The 24,875-nt window shown below is 40.8% G+C and overlaps 1 protein-coding gene across 4 annotated transcripts in view; it reads left to right on the top strand.

The window, feature by feature from the left end:
• Nucleotides 1–24,875, top strand: part of LOC100876515 (Muscle-specific protein 300 kDa) — an 89,466-nt gene that overhangs the window by 16,194 nt on the left and 48,397 nt on the right. For all 4 annotated transcript variants that reach the window (XM_076535867.1, XM_076535866.1, XM_076535868.1 and 1 more), the window contains exons 2-19: nt 6,789–6,850; nt 7,311–7,406; nt 7,476–7,559; nt 9,142–9,234; nt 10,217–10,395; nt 11,341–11,737; nt 11,820–11,966; nt 12,146–12,686; nt 12,869–14,552; nt 14,630–14,738; nt 14,880–14,894; nt 15,112–16,156; nt 16,234–21,774; nt 22,011–22,299; nt 22,381–22,894; nt 23,532–23,977; nt 24,069–24,264; nt 24,545–24,619. In XM_076535867.1, coding sequence (XP_076391982.1) covers nt 6,789–6,850; nt 7,311–7,406; nt 7,476–7,559; nt 9,142–9,234; nt 10,217–10,395; nt 11,341–11,737; nt 11,820–11,966; nt 12,146–12,686; nt 12,869–14,552; nt 14,630–14,738; nt 14,880–14,894; nt 15,112–16,156; nt 16,234–21,774; nt 22,011–22,299; nt 22,381–22,894; nt 23,532–23,977; nt 24,069–24,264; nt 24,545–24,619 — 11,513 coding nt within the window. The remainder of the gene's footprint in view (nt 1–6,788; nt 6,851–7,310; nt 7,407–7,475; nt 7,560–9,141; nt 9,235–10,216; nt 10,396–11,340; nt 11,738–11,819; nt 11,967–12,145; nt 12,687–12,868; nt 14,553–14,629; nt 14,739–14,879; nt 14,895–15,111; nt 16,157–16,233; nt 21,775–22,010; nt 22,300–22,380; nt 22,895–23,531; nt 23,978–24,068; nt 24,265–24,544; nt 24,620–24,875) is intronic.

The following is a 24,875-nucleotide window of genomic DNA, read 5'->3' as shown; positions in this document are numbered from 1 at the left end:
GGCAACATGCTATTAAACTAACAGTAATACTATAGTTTACACCTACGGTGTTGCTATTTTACTACTTTACTGTTTTACCACATTCCACTAGATTAATATACGTGGTATAACATATAAATATTCCTACGTACATTTACATTTACAACGAAATTTAAATATGGCAACATACTATTAAACTAACACTAGTACTATAGTTTGCACCTATGGTGCTGCTATTTTACTACTTCACTGTTTTACCATATTCCACTAGATTAATGTACGTGGTATAACATATAAATTTGACTACGTACATTTATATTTACAAATAAAACAATTACATTATGCAACATATGCAAGTTGATAACGTATACAATACCTGTACGTATGCAACATATACCACTACATATGTATATACAATGGTATCATATGGAAATTTAATTATGGTGATCGAAATAAAGACACATAGTTGTCCAACACATATTTGGTCCAATAACAAAGTCAAACATAGTAGTCTGCTTGCAAATCGCACCCGTGAAAATTTGACGCAAGGAAGTCTAACTCGTGGTAATTGGACGCGAGGAAATCTAACTTGCAGCTATCTAACGCGTAGAAATCTCACTTGTAGACGTCTACGCGTGTAAATCTACAACGCGGAAATGTCACTCACTCTAACATTTGATGCATGGAAATTTCATGTGTAGAAATAGCATGCGTAGAATTCGAACGCGTGGAAGTCTCATATGTGGAGATATGGTGCGTGGAAGTCGAATGCAGGGAAATTTAACGCATGGAAGTCTCATATGTGGAGATGTGGTGCGTGGAAGTCGAATGCAGGGAAATTTAACGCGTGGAAGTCTCATATGTGAAGATATCATGCGTGGAAATCGGACGCATGGAAATTTCATATGTGGAGATATCATGCGTGGAAATCGAATATAGGGAAATTTAACGCGTGGAAGTTTCATATGTGGAGATATCATGCGTGGAAATCGGACGCGTGGAAATTTCATATGTGGGGATATCATGCGTGGAAATCGAACATAGGGAAATTTAACGCATGGAAGTCTCATATGTGGAAATATCATGTGTAGAAATCTAACGCGTGGAAGTCTCATATGTGGAGATATGGTGCGTGGAAGTCGAACGCAGGGAAATTTAACGCGTGAAAGTCTCATATGTGGAGATATCATGCGTGGAAATCGGACGCGTGGAAATTTCATATGTGGAGATATCATGCGTGGAAATCGAACATAGGGAAATTTAACGCGTGAAAATCTTATATGTAGAAGTATCATGCGTGGAAATCGAACACGTGAAAATTTAACGCGTGAAAGTCTCATACATAAAAATCTAATACGTGGAAATCTTGCAGGCAAAAATCCAACGTATGGAATTCCCATACGAGGAAATCTAACGCGCGTAAAACTCATGTGTGGAAATCTGACGGACCGAAATCACGCGTGTGAAAATCTGACGTATCGAAATCACATATGTGGATACTCAACCCTCGAAAATCTCATACGTGGAAATCGAATACGCGAAAATCAAACATGTAGAAATGTCATGCATAGAAAAGATAACACACGGCAATCTCATACGAAGAAATCTCATGCATGCAAATCTAACGTGTAAAAAAGTAACCGATGGGGATATTATCGACCACACTGAACGTGTCAAATGAAGACATTCCGAAAGTTCCTACAAAACGAGAAATAATAGTATCTTTTCGCGGTCTTAAAACGTAACCATTTTACGACACTTTTTCCACAATTTACGCTTAGGTATATCAATATACGAAGCATATTTCTTTCGCGTTTATCGTTGCTCTTTTAACACTCGTCACTACCATTAGCGTTCCATTTAAGCGTCAATAAAACGTCAACCTTACATAATTTATTAGTTACAACGCATTCGCGCTTCAACAAAGATTTCTTCACCGATTTTATTTTTTTTCGCGATTCGTGAACACGTGAACATTTTTCAATTAGCCACGTATCACGATCGAGTTTTTTACCGCTCATCTACTAGTAAATTACACGTTTCATGGGGAAACATGTAATTTTACGGGACATTAGGCGCGCATCGTGCTCAGCGCGTAATTTTTAAATGCAGCGTGAATTAATAAAGACAGAAGCTAATAAAGCTTGAGTTCGATTCTTAGGAGCTGTCCGATGCAAACTTTAGAGAAACCTTTGTCATCGAGAGACAGGTCTCTAAAACGGACAGCGCTATTCTTTGGACAGTTTTCGAATATTAAGCTTTAGTGACAACTGAATACCTTCAATTTAAGCTCCAGTTGAAAATTTCACTGAGCTTCATTGAGAAATTTCAATGTAGATATTAATTTAAATGAAATAATTTGAAGTTAGACTTTGATGTAATAATGAAATCATTTCAACTCAGATGTCCCTTCAAAAATTAAAGTTCACCTAGTATTATAATTTAAAAAATAAAAATGTACATTTCAATCGATGCTGCTAGATAAAAAACAAAAATCTCAATGTCAGATAAAATACATAAATAAATAATTCAATCAGAAGAAGATTCTTCTTATTACAAGAAGAATAAGAATAGTTCAAATCGAAAAGAAGAGGAATAAATTACACCACCAAGGAATAGCAACAAAATATTTATTGAAATATTACGCCAAAATAATTTGATATCTCAATGCAACACTGTCAAATGCAAACTAACCTAACTAAAATAATTTCATACCTCAATCAAGCAAGTTTTCTTGCGTTCATCGCAAGAAAGTTGCACGATAACTCTATTGTAACCAAAAGAAAATAAATGCAAAAAAAGTAATATATATGCACGTCGCGTACGGAAGACCGCATGCACTCTTCGTTTTGTATGCACATGTATCTGCACCTTTTAATTAACTCTTGTGCCTCGCAATTTCTCTTTCTTCTTTTCTTATCCGCGATCCATCATCCAACGTTACCGAAATACGAAAGCAAAGTACATAATATAAAACACGTAATGGGACTTGCGATCGAGATACAAAGTTGACGGCGTCGAAACTGCGTGGCTTTTCACGGGAATCTTATAATTGCGCCCAGCGTGGTGGTTTTTTCGAGTGGAAGAAAGGGGTGCATAAATTACGAGGCCTGGGAAGGTATAGGATGAATGTAATTTCATCGAAAAAGAACGCGGTCAAGACTTGATGAAGATGTTCATGAAAATTCAATTAATGTATCTTTTATTAATTTGATGGAGGGGATAGGTGGGGTATGGGATGTCACTGATTGGAGATTTAGGGATTTAGGGATTTGAAGTTTTGGACATTTGGAGAGGGAGGGAGGAAGGTTTAGGGATTAGGAAGTGGAGGAATTGAGGAATTTAGGGATTTGAGAATTTAGGGAGAGTGAGAGATTTGGGAGTTTGGGGATTTAGAGGTTTAGAGATTTGGAGATTGAGAGATTTAGGAGATTAGGGATTTGGAAATTTAGAAACTTGATTATTTAGGGATTTGACAATTTAGGAATTTGGGAATTTTGGGATTGGAGAGATTTGGAATTTGAGAGATTTGGAATTTGAGACATTTGGAATTTGAGAGATTTGGAATTTGAGAGATTTGGAATTTGGGAGATTTGGAATTTGGGAGATTTGGAATTTGAGAGATTTGGAATTTGGGAGATTTGGAATTTGGGAGATTTGGAATTTGGGAGATTTGGAATTTGGGAAATTTGGAATTTGGGAGATTTGGAATTTGGGAAATTTGGAATTTGGGAGATTTGGAATTTGGGAGATTTGGAATTTGGGAGATTTGGAATTTGGGAGATTTGGAATTTAGGAAATTTGGAATTTGGGAGATGTAGAATTTGGGAGATTTGGAATTTGGGAAATTTGGAATTTGGGAAATTTGGAATTTGGGAAATTTGGAATTTGGGAGATTTGGAATTTGGGAGATTTGGAATTTGGGAGATTTGGAATTCGGGAAATTTGGAATTTGGGAGATGTAGAATTTGGGAGATTTGGAATTTGGGAAATTTGGAATTTGGGAGATGTAGAATTTGGGAGATTTGGAATTTGGGAAATTTGGAATTTGGGAGATTTGGAATTTTGGAGATTTGGAATTTGGGAAATTTGGAATTTGGGAGATTTGGAATTTGGGAAATTTGGAATTTGGGAAATTTGGAATTTGGGAGATGTAGAATTTGGGAGATTTGGAATTTGGGAAATTTGGAATTTGGGAGATGTAGAATTTGGGAGATTTGGAATTTGGGAAATTTGGAATTTGGGAGATTTGGAATTTGGGAAATTTGGAATTTGGGAGATTTAGGATTTAAACATTTAGGTATATGGAGAAATAAGGATTTGGAAATTTAGGAACTTGATTATTTAGAGATTTAGACAATTATGGATTTGGGGATTCAGGAATTTGGGACTTTAGGAACTTAAGAGTTTAGGAACTTGACAATTTAGGAATTTGGGAATTTTGAGATTTGACAAGTTAGAAATTAAACATTTTTTTAATCGGGGAATGTAGGCACTTGACAGTTTATTAATTTGCTAATTTGGAACCTTGAGAATTTAAGGATTTAACAAGTTAGAAATTTAGAAACTTCAAAATTGGGGAATTTAGAAATTTGACAATTAAATAGCAATGAAACAATGTTAGTCACCAGGAATTTAACAATGTCAGAGATTTAAGAATGTAGAAACTTAAAACTTAAAGACTTAAAAAACCTGAAAATACACTGATACTGAAAATGAATGAAATTTCATAATGAATGCATTCGAATGCATTCAAAATATATTTTAAAGGTCCACGCAAGAACGTGAGCGTTTACCGCCAATAAAAACAGTTTATTCATCGTGGCATAAGCGCCCGCTAAATTTACATTCGTCCAGAAACTGGTTTCGACTACCATACCGAGATGCATCCATTATGACCATCGTCTTCTTCATCCTTCTCTTTTTTATGTAACATGTTATTGATATTCCTACGATTCACTACTACATTCTTATATCGACGTTGATTTGTGGTTCGATCAAGAAGTATATATTCGATCAATTACTTTTTAATCGTTTTGATCGGTCACAAAATTCAGCCTCTGAATTATTCAACACTGACACCTTGAACGTAATTAACAGGTTTCAGAATATGCGACTTAAAATAAAAATGTGTGGTTTAAAATAAGAATGAGGTATTTAAAACAAGAATGAATAGTTCAAAATATAAATAAGCAACTTAAAATAAAAATGAGCAATTTTAAATAAAATTGAACAGTTCAGAATAAAAATGAACATCTTAAAATAAAAATAAGCAACTTTAAATAAAAATGAGCAATTTTAAATAAAATTGAACAGTTCAAAATAAAAATGAACAACTTGAAATAAAAATGAGCATCTTAAAATAAAAATGAACAACTTAAAATAAAAATGAGCAATTTTATATAAAATTGAACAGTTCAAAATAAAAATGAACAACTTAAAATAAAAATGAGCATCTTAACATAAAAATGAACAACTTAAAATAAAAATGAGCAATTTTATATAAAATTGAACAGTTCAAAATAAAAATCAACAACTTAAAATAAAAATGAGCAACTTAAAATAAAAATGAGCAATTTTAAATAAAATTGAACACTTCAAAATAAAAATGAACAACTTAAAATAAGAATGATCAACTTAAAATAAAAATGAACAACTTAAAATAAAAATGAGCAATTTTATATAAAATTGAACACTTCAAAATAAAAATGAACAACTTAAAATAAAAATGAGCAACTTAAAATAAAAATGAGCAACTCAAAATGAAAATGAGCAACTCAAAATAAAAAAAGCAACCTAAAACAAGAACGAGCAATATAAAATCAAATTTCAGCCTTCAAAAAAATAAAAATGTCAGTCTTGATCATTCTTCTGATCAAGATATCACAACCACACACAGCATAATTTCTCGTTTCCGATTTTTGTGTTACCACAGTTTTATTTCATCAAGTATTCCCATGGCGCTACGACTCCAAGCTACGCAATTGTCGATGACGTAATATCAGTCAAGACTGTGAATCACTTACTCGAACGATACAAACACTATCGTTACTTTTCTCGAACTTCGTTATCAGTGTCGTCGAACATTGCCTCACAATTATTCTTAGACACGAAAGTCTATTATTTCTTAGCAAAAATTCTCCATCATCGATTTCCGACAAAACGAACGTCATTTTCTGCCTCTTCGAACGTGCTTGCTTGTTTTGTTGATTAACATAAAGAAGTTGTGTAACCACGCATAAAAATTCGCGATTACTTTGAGTGTCCGTATGAATTTGTACGATGGCTCACGTAACGTGATAATATTTTGTTGAGTATTTCGAGATGGACATCGAGATGCTTTAAAGATGGGGATTTTGGTAGATGTAGAAAAATGAGACGGGATGCAGACACCCACGGGGGACCTTGGAAACATCCAGTTTTTCTGCGAAGTTAATTCGGTGTTTTACTTTTCCTGTCGTCTGTTTTCTACTCTGCAAAATTCGCAGTTTGGTCATTTTGTTTCTTCTGGGTTTTTTAATCGATCGACCTGTTAGCTCTCTAAATTTATTTATTTAATAACATCTTCTAATCCAATCAAACTTGATACTAGAAATGTGGCTTAGATCGAAAACCTCGTCCTACTTATTTTATTTAAAATAGTTTAAGAATTTAATATAATTTAATTCAAGGTTAGTGAGATTTTGTTCCTCACTAAAATATAAATGCAACAGTAAAAACTTTGAATACAGTCCACAAAATTTTATTATTCCTTAAAAAATCATAAATTACCCAAGTTACCTTATTTAATTCATATATCTTCTTTTCAGACGAACAAGAACGCGTACAGAAGAAGACATTCGTCAACTGGATCAATTCGTACCTGTCCAAGGTAAGTTCCTACAACTCAAAAATGAATCAAACAGTAAAATGTGAATGAACCGTATCCACATAGTTCGTGAACGTAGCACAAATTCTTCATCGCTCTTTTCACTGTCCCCTCTCCATAATAAGGCATCGTTCGAAATTACTCCTCATCACGAATATCAAAAGTTCCGTGAAATAACTCGTACCTGGCTCGAGGGTCTCGATACTAGGCCGCTACTTCCGGTTACTTTGAAACTCGAATTAGAAATCCTGACTTGTGACATGCATGCTTTAGAAACTGCACTTTGACAACATCCCTGATCCTTCAAAATGTGTTTCCTTCAACGTATGTACGTTGAATACAAGTAAAGTGTATGTTAAAGGAAGGATGTTATAAGCAAGTAGCTTAGAAGATAGTTGCATGAATAGATCAGAATTAAATTCCATACACAACCACGTGTATTCGTAATAAAATTCGTTCGCAGAGGATTCCACCGCTCCGTGTGGACGATTTGATCGATGACCTTAAAGACGGCACCCGTCTGCTCGCTTTACTAGAAGTTCTGTCCGGCGAGAAACTGGTAAGTGCTGCAAATGTATGTCGTAATTCTGATCGATAGAGAGTGTACGATACGCATTTCTGTTCGCAGCCGGTTGAAAGGGGCCGTAACCTGAAGAGACCGCATTTTCTCAGCAACGCGAATACTGCTCTTCAATTCTTACAGAGCAAAAAGGTGAGTGTTCATAAAATTAAGTATTCTGTTCAGTGGTAGACTGTCATGTACAATATTCATCGATTGCAATGTTCATACAATATTTGTGAATTCAATATTTGAGGAGTTCGTTGAATATTAATTGTTCATAGTTCACTCTGAACTTCGTGATCTATTAATGACTGTGATTGACTGTGAATGAATTTACTTGTTGATAATTCAGTGGACATGTTGGACTATCAATTTATCTTCATGTTGATGATAATTGATTATGAACATCTTTTGGTATTAATGGTTCACTATGAACATGTCTTCACATTGATGATGGAGTATCAATGTATCTTTATGTTGATGATAATTGTTTGTGAACATCTCTTAATATTAATGGTTCACTATGAACATGTCTTCACGTTGATAATGGACTATCAATGTATCTTCATGTTAATGATAATTGTTTGTGAACATCTCTTAATATTAATGGTTCACTATGAACATGTCTTCACGTTGATAATGGACTATCAATGTATCTTCATGTTAATGATAATTGACTGTGAACATCTCTTAATAGTAATGGTGCACTATGAACATAATCTTCACGTTGATGATGGAGTATCAATATATCTTCATGTTGATGATAATTGACTGTGAACATCTCTTAATAGTAATGGTTCACTATGAACATGTCTTCACGTTGATGATGGACTGTCAATGTATCTTCATGTTGATGATAATTGTTTGTGAACATCTCTTAATACTAATGTTTCACTATGAACATGTCTTCACGTTGATCATGGACTATCAATGTATCTTCATGTTGATGGCAATTGGCTGTGAACATCTATTAATACTAATGGTTCACTATGAACATGTCTTCACGTTGATAATGGACTATCAATATATCTTCATGTTGATGATAATTAACTATGAACATCTCTTAATACTAATGGTGCACTATGAACATGTCTTCACGTTGATGATGGAGTATCAATGTATCTTCATGTTGATGGCAATTGACTATGAACATCTCTTAATATTAATGGTTCACTATGAACATGTCTTCACGTTGATGATGGACCATCAATGTATCTTCACGTTCATAATAATTGTCTGTGAACATCTCTTAAGAGTAATGAGTGACTATGAACATGTCTTCACGTTGATGATGGTCCATCAATGTGTCTTCACGTTGATGACAATTAATTGTAAATGTCTCTTAATGATAGTTGTCTCAGAACATGTCCTCTTGTTGATGAGAAACCATAGACATGTTTTTACGTTGATGATAGACCAACGTGTCTTCACATTGATACTTGTGAACCTCTCCTAACGTTGATACTTGATATCTTAACTTGATATCTGTTGAAAATGGACCCTGAACGTGTCTTAGCATTAATAATTGACTGTGAACATGTTCCCATGTCGATGACTGACTGTGAACATGTCCCCATGTTGATGAATGCCAGTGAACATATCCTCCTGTCGATGACTGACTATGAACATGTCCTCCTATTAATGACTGACTATGAACATATCCTCATGTTGATGACTGTGAACATATCTCGACATCAATGATGATGAACCCTCAATGTGTCTTTGTCCACAGATCAAACTAGTGAACATCAACTCATCCGACCTGGTAGATGGCCGACCACCCGTCGTACTGGGCCTGATTTGGACCATCATCCTATACTTCCAGGTAAATGATCTTCCATTTTAATTTTAATACGATCGAAGCTACGCAAATGGAAAGCACACTTACAACTAGAATGCGGTAGTTGCTTAAGTACGAAGCTCGTGCCACATATCAGGTCATTCCATAGTTAATGACGTTTCTAATCTCAGCTTTTCTTTTCCTGCCATGTCTTATACTTCTAAAAATTGTAAATAGTGCTTCTATGCTTTCATTCAGTATTTTCAATAATTGTTTGCAATTTTAATTAGCTTTCTGAAAGTTCGTGAAAAAGTATGTACAGAGTTAAATTTTTGACAAGACAAATATTTGCATAAAACACGAATTGTACAGAATACGACTGTACTGTGTTCTGACATTAAATAAAGAAGTCATTTGTCGAATGCATGGCGAATCGATCATAACAAGTTTTTAAATACGTCTGCACACGAAAACGAAATTATTCATGGAATGACCTAATACAACATCGAATTACATAAACGTGCTGCGATGTACGCGGCAGCACTACAAATCGTTTACATTTACGGGGATTAATTTGCGAGTCACGAAGGACGCGATCGATCATTTGTTCTTTATCGAAACTCCCCGCAAAATCTCGTACAGTGAACATTTTACGTAATCTTGCAAAAACAGACGAATTGCCCGACCTTTTCCATTAAAGAAGTTAGTCCTCGTTAAGAACGAAGTAAATTACAGTCCATTCTGCTAACCGTATTTATTCCACAAATACAAGCTACGATCGAAGGATCGAAGGAAGGTGAGTAGCTACGAAAAAAAAATGAAAAAAAAAACAGAAAAAATTGTTGTTTAACTGGTACGATGGGACGAGTAAAGCCGTAGAGAAAGTCTGTGTACAATGGTAGCACGCACCTGCATGCAACTTACGCATCACACTAGTACGCACGCTAGTTCTCCTCTTTTCGTCGATTCTCTACCCTCGTCGTGAAGTTTCTCTTTATGCTGCTCCATTAATTCCTACAATTTCTAGATCGAGGAGAATACCAGAGCTTTGGAGTATCTGGGGCAAACCTGGGGCAGTCAGAGCAGTCTGGAGAGCCTCAGCACCCAAGGGTCGGCTACCAGCGAGAGGAAACGCATCAGCAGCGAGAAATGGAAACAGGGTGCGAGGAAGACTTTGCTGCAATGGGTCACCAATGCCCTGCCAAAGTTAGTACACCTATCACTCTTTTAACTCGAAGATATTAACTTACTGTGTATAGTCTGCAAACGATTAATAAGAATTGTTACATTTCATTAAAAGTATCGAAAAAAGTATACCTTCAAAAATTGTATAGTATCAATCTTCACAAATGGACAATGATTAACAAGAATTCTCATGTTTCACCAAAGTGTCAAAAAAGTATAGTATATCTTAAAAAAATTATGTAATATCAATCTTCACAAATGAACAATGATTAACAAGAATTCTCATGTTTCATCAAAAGTGTCAAAAAAGTATAATATACCTTTAAAAATTGTATAGTATCAATCTTCACAAATGAACAATGATTAACAAGAACTCTCACATTTCATCAAAAATGTCAAAAAAAGTATAATATACCTTAAAAAAATTATATAGCATCAATCTTCACAAATGAACAATGATTAACAAGAACTCTCACATTTCATCAAAAGTGTCAAAAAGAGTATAGTATACCTTTAAAAAATTCTATAATATCAATCTTGAATAATGAACAATGATTAACAAGAATTCTCACATTTCATCAAAAGTATCGAAAAAAGTATACCTTTAAAAAATTCTATAATATCAATCTTCACAAATGAACAATGATTAACAAGACTTCTCCCATTTCATCAAAAGTGTCAAAAAAGTATAGTATACCTTAAAAAAATTCTATAATATCAATCTTGAATAATGAACAATGATGAACAAGAATTCTCACATTTCATCAAAAGTATCGAAAAAAGTATACCTTTAAAAAATTCTATAATATCAATCTTCAAAAATGAACAATAATTAACAACAACTCTCACATTACATCAAAAGTGCCAAAAAAGTATACCTTAAAAAATTATCAATCGTATCAAACTACATAAGGTACGTAAAAAATTATCGTATTAAATATCTAAAAAATTGTTTTGCAATTACAGGGACATAAAGGTCCGCGATTTCGGAGAAAGCTGGCGCGACGGAAACGCGTTCCTGGCCATCATCGACGCCATTAAGGCGAACCTGGTGAACATCGCAGCCATGAGAGAGGCGACAAACCGAGCTCGTCTGGCGACAGCCTTCCACGTCGCGGAATCAGAACTGGGAATCGCGAGACTGCTCGATCCAGAAGACGTCGACGTTCCCCAACCTGACGAGAAATCGATAATGACTTACGTAGCGCAGTTTCTGCATAAGTATCCGGAGCCAGGATCCACGGCCGCGGATTCGTTCGCTGCTGTGCAACAGGAATATGATGGACTGTTTAATTGGTTGAATGAGAAAGTTAGATATCTGGAGCAGATGGATAGGACCAGTACTTTCCCATTGAATTATGGAGTACGTATCTGAATAATTTTAAGGATTGTCATTAGAGTAAAGGATTGTCATTAGAGTGTTTAACTAAATATCTTGCTTGTAGGATTACCTTGCTTTGAAGACGGAGGCTGACCAACAGCTGGTGATTTACAATAAGTTGCAACGCCTTGTTGAGACTCCTAGCATGATCAGCATCACCAGAGACTCGTGGGGACACATACAGAGCCTGTGGAAGACTTTTGAAATCCTCGTAAGTTCATACCAAGCAAATTTAATAAGTGTAACAAGTGTAATAATATGTAATAATAAATATAACAAGTGTAATAATATGTAATAATAAATATAACAAGTGTAATAAACTTCCACATATTTTTTTAAGTTATCAATATATGTACCATATGTATTTATCACAACATCCTCTGCCCACAGATGTTACACTGGCTCTGGCTTCTGGACTCCTCCCTCCCAGGCGAGTTAGGAGAAGTCGGTAAATGGCTAGGTCGCGCAGAAGCCCTTCTAATATCCGACACCGACATCCCCGAAGAAATGACCGAAGAAACCGCCAACATAATATCGAATAAGCTAGAAGACCACAAGAAGTTCTTCCTAGATCTACCGTCCATGACAGAACGTTTCCAAGCAGCCAAGAGTTCACAGCTGGCACTGAAGGTGCAGCCTCAACAGCTGGCCAACATGGCGGCCCGATTCGAGAGCCTGCCCGATCGCGCTGCGAAACGTAGAATCCGACTAAAGTTCCTGGAGCACAAATGCTGCCTTATTGCTTTCTTGTTCCTAGTCGAGACGAAGCTGAAGGGGTGGAGCGTGAAGTATGGCACTGAAGAAAAGGTGCATCAGATGTTGGAACAGTATAGAAACTTCGTGTCCCGAAACAGGATCTTCCAGGAGTTCCAGAAAGCGTATCTGGACATGCAACAGGTTGTCGAGGATTATAAACGCGAAGGAAGTATTGGTGAGTGATATTCGAATCTTTTTTAGACCAACTTTAGAGAGTATACGGATGAAGAATATTATGACAAGAGTGTAGAGTTTGTCCAGTAGTATAAATAAGTAATGCTAAAACTAAATAAGCAGTGCTAAAATATCAGCCAAATAGAAATTGCCCAAATTCAACTCACGAATCCTTTATTACAGATAAAGAAGAAAGTGCAAGCATCGACCGTTTCATGAGAGAAACCAGCGAGAAGTGGAAGAGCGTCTCCATGGACCTCCGCTGCGTGCAAAGCATGCTCGAGGAGGTGGTAGCCTACTGGCGTCGCTGGAACGTCGTCTCCGACGAGTTCGAGGCGTGGTTGAATCGAGCAGAGCCAGCTCTGAGCCTCCCTGAGGAAGAGAGGATGGAGTTCTTCCAAGACATAAGTGTCTGGAAGGACAAACATCAGCAACTATCAGATACGGTGACGTTCCTCATCGCCACATCCGACGAGCCAGTGGCTCTCCAGCTGAAGCAACGTTACTCGAGCCTCACTGCGAGATGGGAGTCCCTGTTCCAGGAAGCGAAACAGTACATGCGTGCTGGGGACGTGATACGAAACAGGAAGGACTACAGAGCCGGTGTGGAGACATTACAGAATTGGCTGAGGAATGTCGAGTCGGCCTTGGCAGCCACTGACTTGACCACCACTGAAAAGATTAAGGCTTACGGAGAAAAACTGCAAGTTTTTCACAACGAGGTGGAGGGTATTGAAGATCTTTTTAAGAGCATCAGCAAGAAGTTCCAGACGCTGATTCAAGATCTGTCGCGCGACGAGGTGGACAAGATGATGAACACCTTGAAGAAGGAGAAGGAAGCTCTGGTCAAAGTGCGAGCTCTGATACCCATGCAGCTGCATTTGTACCATCAACTGCTGGTTCAGCAGGAGTCCCTGGAAGCTGGACAGAAGGAGATCGCTGCTTGGTTGGACGAGGCAGAGAGGATGTTGACGAGTATCGACCTGTCTGGAGGCAGAGAGTACATCCTGGCGCAGCTGGAGCGTCACAAAGCCTTCTTCTCGAGAACTCTTTACTATAAATCAATGTTGGAATCCAAGAACAAGGTTTTCACGAGTATCGTTAAGTCCGTGGATAGCCATGCCGATGTCAGTACGGCGGAAGGTGGTAAAACTTTGAGGGAACTCAATGAACGGTTCAACAAGGTGTCTCAAGCTGCCCAGACCTGGGAACAACGGCTTCAGGAAGCTGTGAGGTGCTGGACCAAGTTCAAGGAATGCGAGAGACAGGTCTCCGAATGGCTATCCGTAGCGGAGACCATGATCAATGACAAACATACCGACAATAGACGATCGATAGAGTATCACAAGAATTTCTTCAGCAACGTCAGCGAGAAATGGATCCAGGATTTCGTGAACGCTGGACAGGACTTGAAGAATATTCTGCCTGTCGAACAGCAAGCTCCTATTGTAGAGGCTGTGGAAGCTCTGCAGAAACGTTGGAAAGTGGTACTAACATTTGCACCTCTTCATCTAATGAAACTCGAGTTCCGCCTCGACGAAGCCACTTTCCTGCAATACCTGAAGGGAATCGAGGTTGAGATCAACTCTGAGCAGCAGGCTCTCATGAAGAACGACAACGTGGAAAGTATACTGCAACGAAACAAGGAGTTCTTTGTTAATCGCGGCACCGTACTGGAAGTGGAGAAGTGCCTGCAGACCCTGAAGAAGATCAGTCAGGCGTACAGTCAGTTGAAGTTTAGTGATACCAGTTTAACCGAGGCCACTCAGAATGCTGAACGTATGTGGGAGGAATGTGCTCAAAAGGTGGAACGTTTGAGGGATCAGTTGAAACAAGTGCCTCAACAATGGGCTGCGTATAAGAAGAAGTGAGTACTGTGAAATTAAGATTTTTAGTGTATAATGGTTTGACTTCTCATGACTCAATTTTATATTTTTACTCCAGATTCGACGAGATGGTGCGATGGATGGACCACGTGGACAGCAATCTGAGAAGCATACTACACGAAGTGAACACTCTGGAAGAATTTGAGACCGAGAAAACTATATTCCAGGTAAGAAACCTTTGTCAATGTTCACAAAAATCCTGTATACCAATAAGGATATTGCAAGACCTATTAGGCATGTAAAATGTGCTAAATCTTTCATCTAAATATTTTCGACCATTTTGTCTTTGCATTCCTCATTCTGGATAGGTTCAAGTTTTAACGGTAAATATATAAATATCTTCATATGTGTTCATATCATCCATATCTTCATACGTGTTCGCATCATCCATATCTTCACATGTCTTCATATCATCCATATCTTCACATGTCTTCATATCATCCATATCTTCACATGTCTTCATATCATCCATATCTTCATGTCTTCACTTTACCCATATGCAGAAACAAAGTAAATTAACTAGCTACGTCTTTTCACCAGAAAATATGTCGAGAAGCAGACAGCAAACGTGAAGAGATGAAATGGTTGGTTCAAACCTTGGACAGTCTGACCTCGAACCGTTCAGACCACGAAGCCCTCTCGGAACAGAACCGTCTGGAGCAATTGATCACTCGTTACAAGAATCTGATACCCACCATCGAGATAACCATGACGAAAACGGACATCTACTCGAAGAGTTACACGTACAGGAAGGAAGTGCGTGAAGTGTGTACTCTTCTGCGCAAGGTTCGCGATCAGTCCAAAGTCGACGTGGTCGCCGAAGGTCCAGAGACCTTGCAGACCGCTGTGAGTCATCAGGAAAGTCGCTTGAGCAACCTCGAACAGCAGAGACCGAATATTGTCAGCATGCTGCAACGCGGTAAAGATCTTCTGAAGGACCAACACGCTCCTCCATTCGTGTCCCTCGAAGTTCAGCAACTGGAGTCCAACTGGAACGATACGTACAGTCAAAGTGTGGAGACATTGAAGAGTCTGAAGAGCACTCAGAAACTGTGGAACACCTATTCGGAGCAGAAGGAGGAGATCTTGAAGCTGATCGAGCAAGCTGATGAAGAGCTGAGGAAAATAGAGTCTAAGATCTATTTCAATGCCTCCGAAGCGTCGTCCGATCTTCAGAGCAAGCAAGATTTCAGCTCGACCTTGAGGAAATCGGCCGAGGAGCTGCTGAAGAAGCTACAAGAAACGTACAGTCACTTGACCGATGTCACACCACAGGAGAAAAGGGAGGTCCTGAAGAAAGAGATCACCATTACGGAGAAGCGCATGGAGACCACCTTGAAGACGGTCGAGGAGAAGGTGGTTCATCTGCAAGAGCACAGCGCTAGATGGAACAAGTTCCAGGCGAAGCTGAACGCGTTGCAGCTGTGGGCTCAGCAGAAGTCGCCTCAGTCGATTGCCGATGCAGCCAACCTGGCGACGACCCCTGAAGAGATGGTGTTCAGAACGGAGAGACTGCAGAAGGAAATTCAAGAGAAGATCGAGACACTGAAGTTCCTTGAAGTGGAGTCTTTCCATCTCGTTAAAGGTATGTAACTCTTTACTATTCTTCAACAAACATTCTGAAGATGATTCAGGTATGATTAACTATACTGTTATCAATAGGTGAAGGTCACAAAGCTGAAGGCACACAGCTCTGTCGTGACTTCCTGCAGCTGGAAAAAGCGATCAAAGATCTGAAACAGAGCGTCACCGTGCAACGTCAATCCGCCTCGCAGAATCTGGAGACTTGGAAGGAGTACGAGAAAGGAATAAAAGAGCTAAAGCCCTGGATCGAAGAATCAGAGTCCAAGGCCGCCACCATAGGCACCAAACCCACTACTCTGCCTCAAGCGGCTCACATGCTCGAAGAAGCCAAAGCGTTCGAGATACGCTGCCAGCAACACTTTCCCAGGATCCAGGACCTGTCGCTGATCAGCCAAAGAATATCTGGCAGGACGTCGGCATCGGACGAAGTGGACGCAGTCCACACTCGTTGGAACGCCGTTCACGACACGGCCGTGCAGGCAACCACAAAGTTAGACAAACTCGTCACCTCGTGGAACAGCTTCGAGTCAGAGATCAAGGAATTCAAGGAGTGGCTCGAAAGGTCCGAGAAAAGCGTGCTCGTGGAACCTAACACCCAAACGCCGGAAGTGTCGGTGCTAGAGAAGGAGTTGGCTCGTTTGAAGGACTTCAATAAAACGATATCGGACCACCAGGCTCAATTGATCTCCTTAACACAGGTGTCTGATCACATCAGTCACGCTTTGTCCCTGGAGGGAGCGACGAACCTGAAGAGCCGAGTCTCGGACATCAAGTCCAGAGTCAGCAAACTCGCGGACACCGTGAGACTGCAGATCAACCGAGTGTCAGATTCGCTGCTGGCTCGTCAAGAGTTCCAGATGAAAATCACCGACTTCGAGAACTGGATGTCGAGGTTGAGGTCGAATATCGCCGAGATCAGCGACGCTACCGTGGACACTGTCGACACTAATCTTCAGGCTGTCCACGCCTACATTCAGGAACACTCCGAGAAGCAGCCGACTTTCGCAGCCATTTATGACGAAGTCAAACAGCTCTCCTCGAAGGGGTCAGTCATGGAGGCGGCTGCTTTGGACGAGACCTACACCACGCTGGCGAAGAAGTACAAAGCCTTGGAAGATGACTTGCAGCAGAAGAAGAAGGGTCTGGAGAAGTGGATAGAGCTGCTCAGCTGGTTGAACGACGCGAACGCTCAGCTGAGTCACTGCAAGTACGAAGCAGAAGCTAGGAAACCGACCATAGCTGACCTGGAAAGGTTCTCTTCGGAGTTGCAAACGATATATGACAAGATAGAAAGCTGGAAGCAACATATTCCACCAGATTCAGCGGTGGGTATCCAAATCAGGGACAAGCAAGGAAAGCCTCTGTCGGCTTCTGGTCTGCTGAACGACCTCGAGAACAAGGCCATATCCCTGAAGAACGAGATATCCGCGAAACGTGACCGATTGGAGAACCTCGGTGCCAGGTGGAACAACTTCAGAACGCTGCAGCAGAAGATCACCGAGAAGATTCTGAAGACTCAAACCGCTCTTCAGGAAATTGTTTACAACGTCGATTCTTGTAAGCAGTTGGCACCTGCGGTGGACAAGATCGATGCCCTCATAGAGGAACACCAGAAGAGAGAACAGGAGAAGGAGATTCTTCATTTTGAAGGAAGCTCGTTGATGAAGGAGGATCAACGGTCGACGACCAACATCCAGGTGGCTCTGTCTTCCGTCGATGCTAACTGGGAGAAGGTCAACGAACTCCTCAGAGACCAGAGGAAGAAATACGCCGACATGAACGCGGACTGGAAAGCGTACGAAGAGGCAAAGCAGAAGCTGAAGAAGTCCATCGAAGAGTCGAATAATCTGTGTCGATCGGCCAAAGGGGTTCCCTACGACACTACTCAAGCTAACATGAATTTGGAGAAGCACAAGAAGGCGTTGGAGATCCTGAAGAAAGGCAAACAGTTTCTGGAGAAAATGGACTCGAAGGAGCAGCAACTGACGAAGGAGACGTCCCTCATGCCCAGATTCGACTCTGACTCGATCGAGAAGGACTTGGCCGAGTGTCGGCAAAGTTATCAGGAAACCTACAACGAGATCAGCGAGAGATTGCAAGCCTACGAGTCTCAAGTAATCATCTGGAAGCAGATAGAAGAATCGAAATCTGAACTTATAACTTGGCTAACCGACACTAGTGAAGCTCTGTCCACTGCCTGCGCAGGTTTGCTGGACACCGAAAGTTGCTACGCAAAATTGATGAGATATCGCGAAGAACTGCCCGGTTACCAACAAGTGTACCGAAACATCGTCTCTAAAATCGAGCAGCTGATCAAACTCAACAATGACACTGATATTCCTACCTTGAAGTCTTTGCAGAAGGTGCTCGACGATCAGTTCAAGCTGGCCAAAGGCTACGCGGATGAACTTGAGTCTGTGACATCCGCCTTGAACGAGAGAGAGAGAAGCATCAGACAGGAGATGAAGAGATGCGGTGATCTGATTTCGAAGATCCGAGAAGACATAATAAAGTGTGACGACTTGACTGGCGAGAATACCAAGATCCTGGGTCGCATCAACAAGTGCCAAGAACTGAAGACTGAACTGGAACAGTGCGATCAGGCTCTGTCGAAGGTTAAAGATTCTATGGACTCCATCGCGACAGACTACCGCGGTTTCTTCAGGGCGAATCTGCCTAACGAGCTGCAGGCTCTTCAGCTCCGAAGAGACGGCGTGGCGAGCCACGCGAACAAGGTGATCGCAACCTTGGTTGCGTTCTTGACCAAACTCTATCACGAGAAATTCGGAGCTCTTCAGCGTATGGTGGTGACTCTCAAAGAAAAGGTGGCCTGGTGTGAACCTGAGCAGAGCAGTGATCGCTATAACCTGGAAGTAAAAATGGCGTCTTTGATGGACGTGGAAGCTGGAATCGCGGATTGCATTGCAAGAAAAGAGGATACGGACAACTCTCTGCAGCTTCTAGCGTCCGTGGAGAGTCCAGAAACGATGGTAGCTTTGAAGGCCGATCGAGACAAGGTGGAGGCCGACCTGGAGTCCCTGAAGTCCAGTTACAGTAAAATCAAGAATGATTTAGAGAGGAACATCGCTTTGTGGCAACGTTATGAATTGACTTCCGAGAGCGTTCTATCATGGCTGAAGGAGAACGAGAACAAGATCAGAGCCGAAGCTTCCGCACTGCTGAACTTGGAGGACATCGAGCAGAAGATTTCCGAGATGAGTCAAGCTCAGAAGACAGTGATGGAGTATAATACAGAATTAAAGTCGCTGACCGCTTTAGCTGAAGACATCACCAAAGTCAGCTCCGAGTCCAGAGTGAACCAGTACATAGTGCACCTGAACACCCGGTACGAGTACGTGCTGAAGTTCCTCTCTCAGTACCTGGACAGACTCCGAGAGCTGAAGGAGAACAGGGATCAGTACATAGCGAACAAGAAGAAACTGGAAGAGTGGATCGAGAACGCTGAAAAGACCCTCAAAGTATACGATGAGATAAGTGGACCTAAACCTATCACGTTCTATCAGTCGCGTCTGAAGGAGCTGAAGGCGTTCGCCGAAGAGCGAGAGGTAGGTCAAGCCATACTGAATCGCACCGCTGAAGCTGGCGAGGCTCTGTTCTCCAGAATCACTCCCGATCAGAGGGAAACCATCAGAGCTGAGTTAAGAAACTTCCGCAACCGAGTGGACGCCATGGCAGATCGCGCGAACGTGATCTACAAGAAGATAGAGAGCGACATGATGCACAGATCGTCCTTCGAGGACAAGTTCTCGCAGGTGAAACAGTGGCTAGTGGACGCCCAGAACAAACTGGGAGAGAAGCAAGAGTTATTGCCGACCTTGCAGGAGAAGAAGTTGGCTCTTCATTTGTACAGAGCAGTGGCTCAAGATGTAACCGTTCACAAGAACATTCTTCAGCAGCTGCAAGAGAGGCTGAGCTCAGCGCCCGATGACGATGCGAGTGAAATGCTGGCGAATGTGATAGAAGCTTACGAGAAGCTGTCTAATGAAGTCGAAGGAAGGATCAACATTGCCGAGAAGCACGTCTCGAACCACGAAGCTTACCTGCAGACCTTCGAGAAGACCCGCGACTGGATCAACACGGTCGTCAATGAGGGCACACCCATCATCGAGGACTTCTCCGTCGAGAAAGACACCGCGCAGAGCAAGATCGCCGCCATCGAGAATTTGTTGCAGCAGCAAGCCGAAGGAGATCGAATCCTCGCCGACTGCAACCAGCAGTTGAACATAGTTCTCGAGCAGACCTCTATGCCGGGTCACCCGGCGCTGCTGATGAACTTCGAGCAGCAGAACAAGATGTGGAAGGACTTCCTGAAGAAGTGCACTGCCGCCAGAGATAAACTGAAGCACATGTTCAGTCAGTGGTCCGAGTTCGAGAAGATAGTGGAAGGTTTAGAAGCTTGGATCAAGCAGATGGAGACTCAGCTGAAGGACCAGAGCCTGAAGAGCACGGAGGAAGCGAAGAGGGCGCATCTGCAGAGACTGAAGTCCCTCGAGGAGACCATCCTCGCTAAAGGCAGCGAATTTAATGCTGCGATCGAGAAGAGCCAGAGCATCGAGGCTGAAGCCGACCTCGCGACCAGAGTCTCCAGGCAGACCACGAAGTACCAGGCCATCAAGAACCAGATTAAGGAGGCTGTGATGAGGTACGAGCAGTTCGTGAAGGAGCACAACACGTTCAACGTGAAGTACGATCAGCTGCTGCAGTGGATCACGGACATTCAGGCGGAGCTGAAGAAGCACAGCGAGATCGTGGGTGACCTGTCGGTGTTGCAGAACAGGCAGAAGCTCATTCGAGACCTCGGTGACACCAGAACGAAGGAGAACGCTCGCTTCGAGTCCGTGATCGACCTCGGTGAGAAGTTGTACGTGCATACATCCCCAGACGGCAGAGAGATCATCAGACAGCAGCTGAGAAACCTGAGAACCTTATGGGACGGATTCTCTGAAGAGCTCCAGAACACCATGCAGAAGTTAGACCAATGTCTGATGCAGTTCGCGGAATTCTCTCTGTCGCACGAACAGCTGACTGCCTGGCTCCGAGACGTCGAACGAGCCATGCATCAGCACACCGAACTGAAGTGCACTTTGGAGGAGAAACGAGCGCAGCTTCAGAACCACAAGATCATGCACCAGGAGATCATGTCGCATCAGTCCCTGGTTGAGAACGTCTGCGACAAGGCTCAGCAGCTGGTGGATCAGACTAAGGACACCTCTCTGAACGTCTTCCTGCCTTCCATCAAACAGCTGTTCCACAATATCGTCGCCAAGTCGAAGGATTTGCTGGAGAACCTGGAGGACTGCGTGGAGAAACACCATCGATTCAATCTGCAGGTGAAGAGCTTCTCCGATTGGCTGAACGGAGAACGGGAGAAGCTGGCTGAGTGTAATGATGTCACTGGAGAACGGACGGATATCTCTCGAAGAATTGCCACTTTGTCGATGCTGAAGGACGATCAGATGCAGGGAGCTGAGTATTTGGAGAAGCTGAAGGAGCTGAGCGATACGGTGATCAAAAGGACGGCGCCTAAAGGCTGGGACGCCATTAATAAGGAGATCAGCATTCTGGAAGGCAATCTTCGGCAATACTTGAGCGAAATAGGTAAGTTTTAACTCGGTTAATGCCTTGTGTAGGAAATACAGTAAACTCGCGTTATATTGCCACTGATGGATAAGGACGAAACTAATAGTGTGGAGGCAAAAATAGAATGTGGTAAAATAGCGTACTCCATTTTATCTCGGAGTTTATGTCAGTTCAAGATTGAATTGAAGAGATGATGATATTCAAGAGCAATATCTGTCCACGATTGTTAAAGTTTGATATGCTTGATTATACAGAATCAGTGGAAGAGAAGCAGAAAGCAGCGTTGCAGAAATGGCAGGACTTTGAAGACAAATTGGAAACACACACAAAGTGGTTCAGCACGATGGAGGCCGCCTTCAGAGATCAGCAATTGCAACCCACTTTACAGGACAAGGAGACTCGTTTGCAGGCTTTGAAAGAGAAACGGGACGCCATATTGAAAGAAGAGTCTAAAATCGATGAATTTGTCGACAAGTCTCATAGTCTGCTACACGCTAGCGGCGTCGAACGCATCAAACCTTTAATCTCCCAGATCAGCAACAGGTACTTTATTCAGAAAATAATTAACTTGACAAAATTTTAATGATTAAATAAGTGTTACAATTCATTTTGCATATCTTTCAGATACCAATTGCTACACGTACTCAGCAAGGAAGTGGTCACCCGTTGTCAGAGCATCGTAGACGACCATCGCGCTTACGAAGAAAAATTAAATGTCGTCAACTCTTGGCTCACACAACTGGAACAAAGTTTAGCCAGCTTGAAGAAGGATGAAGGAAACCTAGAAGAGAAGGTTTCCCGTTTGCAGATCTTACTCACCGAGAAGGAGCAAGGAGAACATCGACTGGGAGGCTTGATATCCTTCGGAGAGAGGATCCTAGCCGATACGTCCGCCCAAGGACGAGAACTGATTCGTCAGGAACTGAGACAAGCTCGAGAACGATGGGATAAACTTGTGGAGGGAATTGCTGAGCAACAGAAGAAACAGGATGCTCAGTCTTTGCAATGGTCTAATTATCAGGAGACTCTGCAACAAATTCTGGCGTGGTTGGACACTATGGAGCGGTCTGTGAAGCAGGACTCTTCTATTACGTGGTCTTCTCTTCAGGAAATCAAGTCCAAGTTGCTGAAGAGCAAGGTACAATTTATTTTATACTTATATTTTATTTTATATTCGAAAGATATTGACTTTGCAGTTCAACGAAGAAATGTTTTTTTGTATTTTTACAAGGTATTTTATTTTGTACAATTTATTTTATACTGGTACATATGTTTTATTTTATACACTTGAACAATAAATGTAGACTTTACTGGTTCAGGTAACGAAGAAATATTTTTATATATTTTTGCAAGGTATTTTATTTTGTACAATTTATTTTATACTGGTACATATGTTTTATTTTATACATTCGAACAATAGATGTCGACTTTACTGGTTCAGGTAACGAAGAAATATTTTTATATATTTTTGCAAGGTATTTTATTTTGTACAATTTATTTTATACTGGTACATATGTTTTATTTTATACACTTCAACAATAAATGTAGACTTTACTGGTTCAGGTAACGAAGAAATATTTTTATATATTTTTGCAAGGTATTTTATTTTGTACAATTTATTTTACACTGGTACATATGTTTTATTTTATACATTCGAACAATAAATGTAGACTTTACTGGTTCAGGTAACGAAGAAATGTTTTTATATATTTTTACAAGGTATTTTATTTTTGTAAAACTTATTTAAACGAGTACATGTGTTGGTGCATTTTTAGGCGATGCATCAAGAAATATTGGCATACAAACGCATAATCGAAGGAGTCTCCGAGAAAGCAAATGCTTTAAGCTACACTCAAGCACCATCCGATGCTCAGCAGAAAGCTGCCTCAGTCTCCGGTCGATACGAGGACCTGGTCGAAATGTCGCAGAAGAACATTTCTAATTTGGAGACTCTTCTAGACACCTTCCAACAGTTCTACGATCTCCAGAAGTCGTACCAGGATTATCAGAAGCAGCAGTGGGAGCAGTTGGCAAATTACAGCGATTATACAGGGAACAAGGCTGCTCTTCAAGCTCAGTTAGCTAAGATCATGGAACTTCAGGATGGTCAACGGGAAGGAGAGCTGAAACTGAACATTCTGAGTGAACATGTAGCTCAGAGCGCTCATAACTTGTCACCCAGGTCTCTGGAGTCTATGGAAAGGGACTTGGCTACGTTAAGGTAAATGTGGACAAATATGTAAATATGTGATGAATTATCTTCAAATCTGCAATATTCAGGAGGCTCAGTTTGATTTTGATTTTTTTGACAGATTTGAGCAGAAGAAGTTCGCCACCGCAGTGAACGACATCATCCGATGCATCGAAGAGAGAATTCAACAGTGGAGCGAGTACGAGAACTCCCTGGAACGATTGCTAGCTTGGCTGACCGATGCAGAGTCTTCCTTAAAGAATTACTCGCTGAAGAACACTTTGGACGAGAAGCAGGAGCAGCTTGAAAAATATCAGGTAATATCTTCAGCAAAAATCAGCACCTTCGGTTCTTATTTTTTTGCTTCTTCAAGAAAATACGTGATTCGACCCTTCTCTGAATCTTTGCTTCCACACATGATTTTTTAAATTATTTTAAAGTGTAAAGAAGTTTTATTAAAGTGTATGGATTAATTCGAAGAAGGGTTGAGTACAAAGTTTGAACACAGATCACATGAGGTAGTATTTTGAGGAGATACGAGAAAGAGAGAGATGGTCTCGTAAAAATTCAGGAATTGTATTTGCAAAACTTTCTCAGGCACTACAAAAAATCGCCCTGTCGTGGGACACGGAAGTGACGGAACTGGTGGCCCTCGGAGACCACCTGGATCAAGTAAGAAACCAAAACCTGAGAATTGTTCAGCAAGGCGTGGATGCTTTCCTTTCTACGAATCTCTCTTTCATCTTTCTTTGCATTGTATTTCTCTGTTATCTTTCTTCTATTCTATTCTTGTATCTTCGATATTTCAGTGTGATTTGATTATTCGACGTAATTGGGAACTTCTCGACAGATTGCGGATACCTGTTACACACACGCACACACTGTACTGACATTTTCTCGAGTTTCTTAACACGTACACGAGGATGCA

Source organism: Megachile rotundata, chromosome 9 (genome assembly GCF_050947335.1).
Source record: "Megachile rotundata isolate GNS110a chromosome 9, iyMegRotu1, whole genome shotgun sequence".
NCBI classification, from domain to species: domain Eukaryota; kingdom Metazoa; phylum Arthropoda; class Insecta; order Hymenoptera; family Megachilidae; genus Megachile; species Megachile rotundata.
Note: the sequence above shows the minus strand (reverse complement) of the source record. Positions and strands in the feature narration are given on the sequence as shown.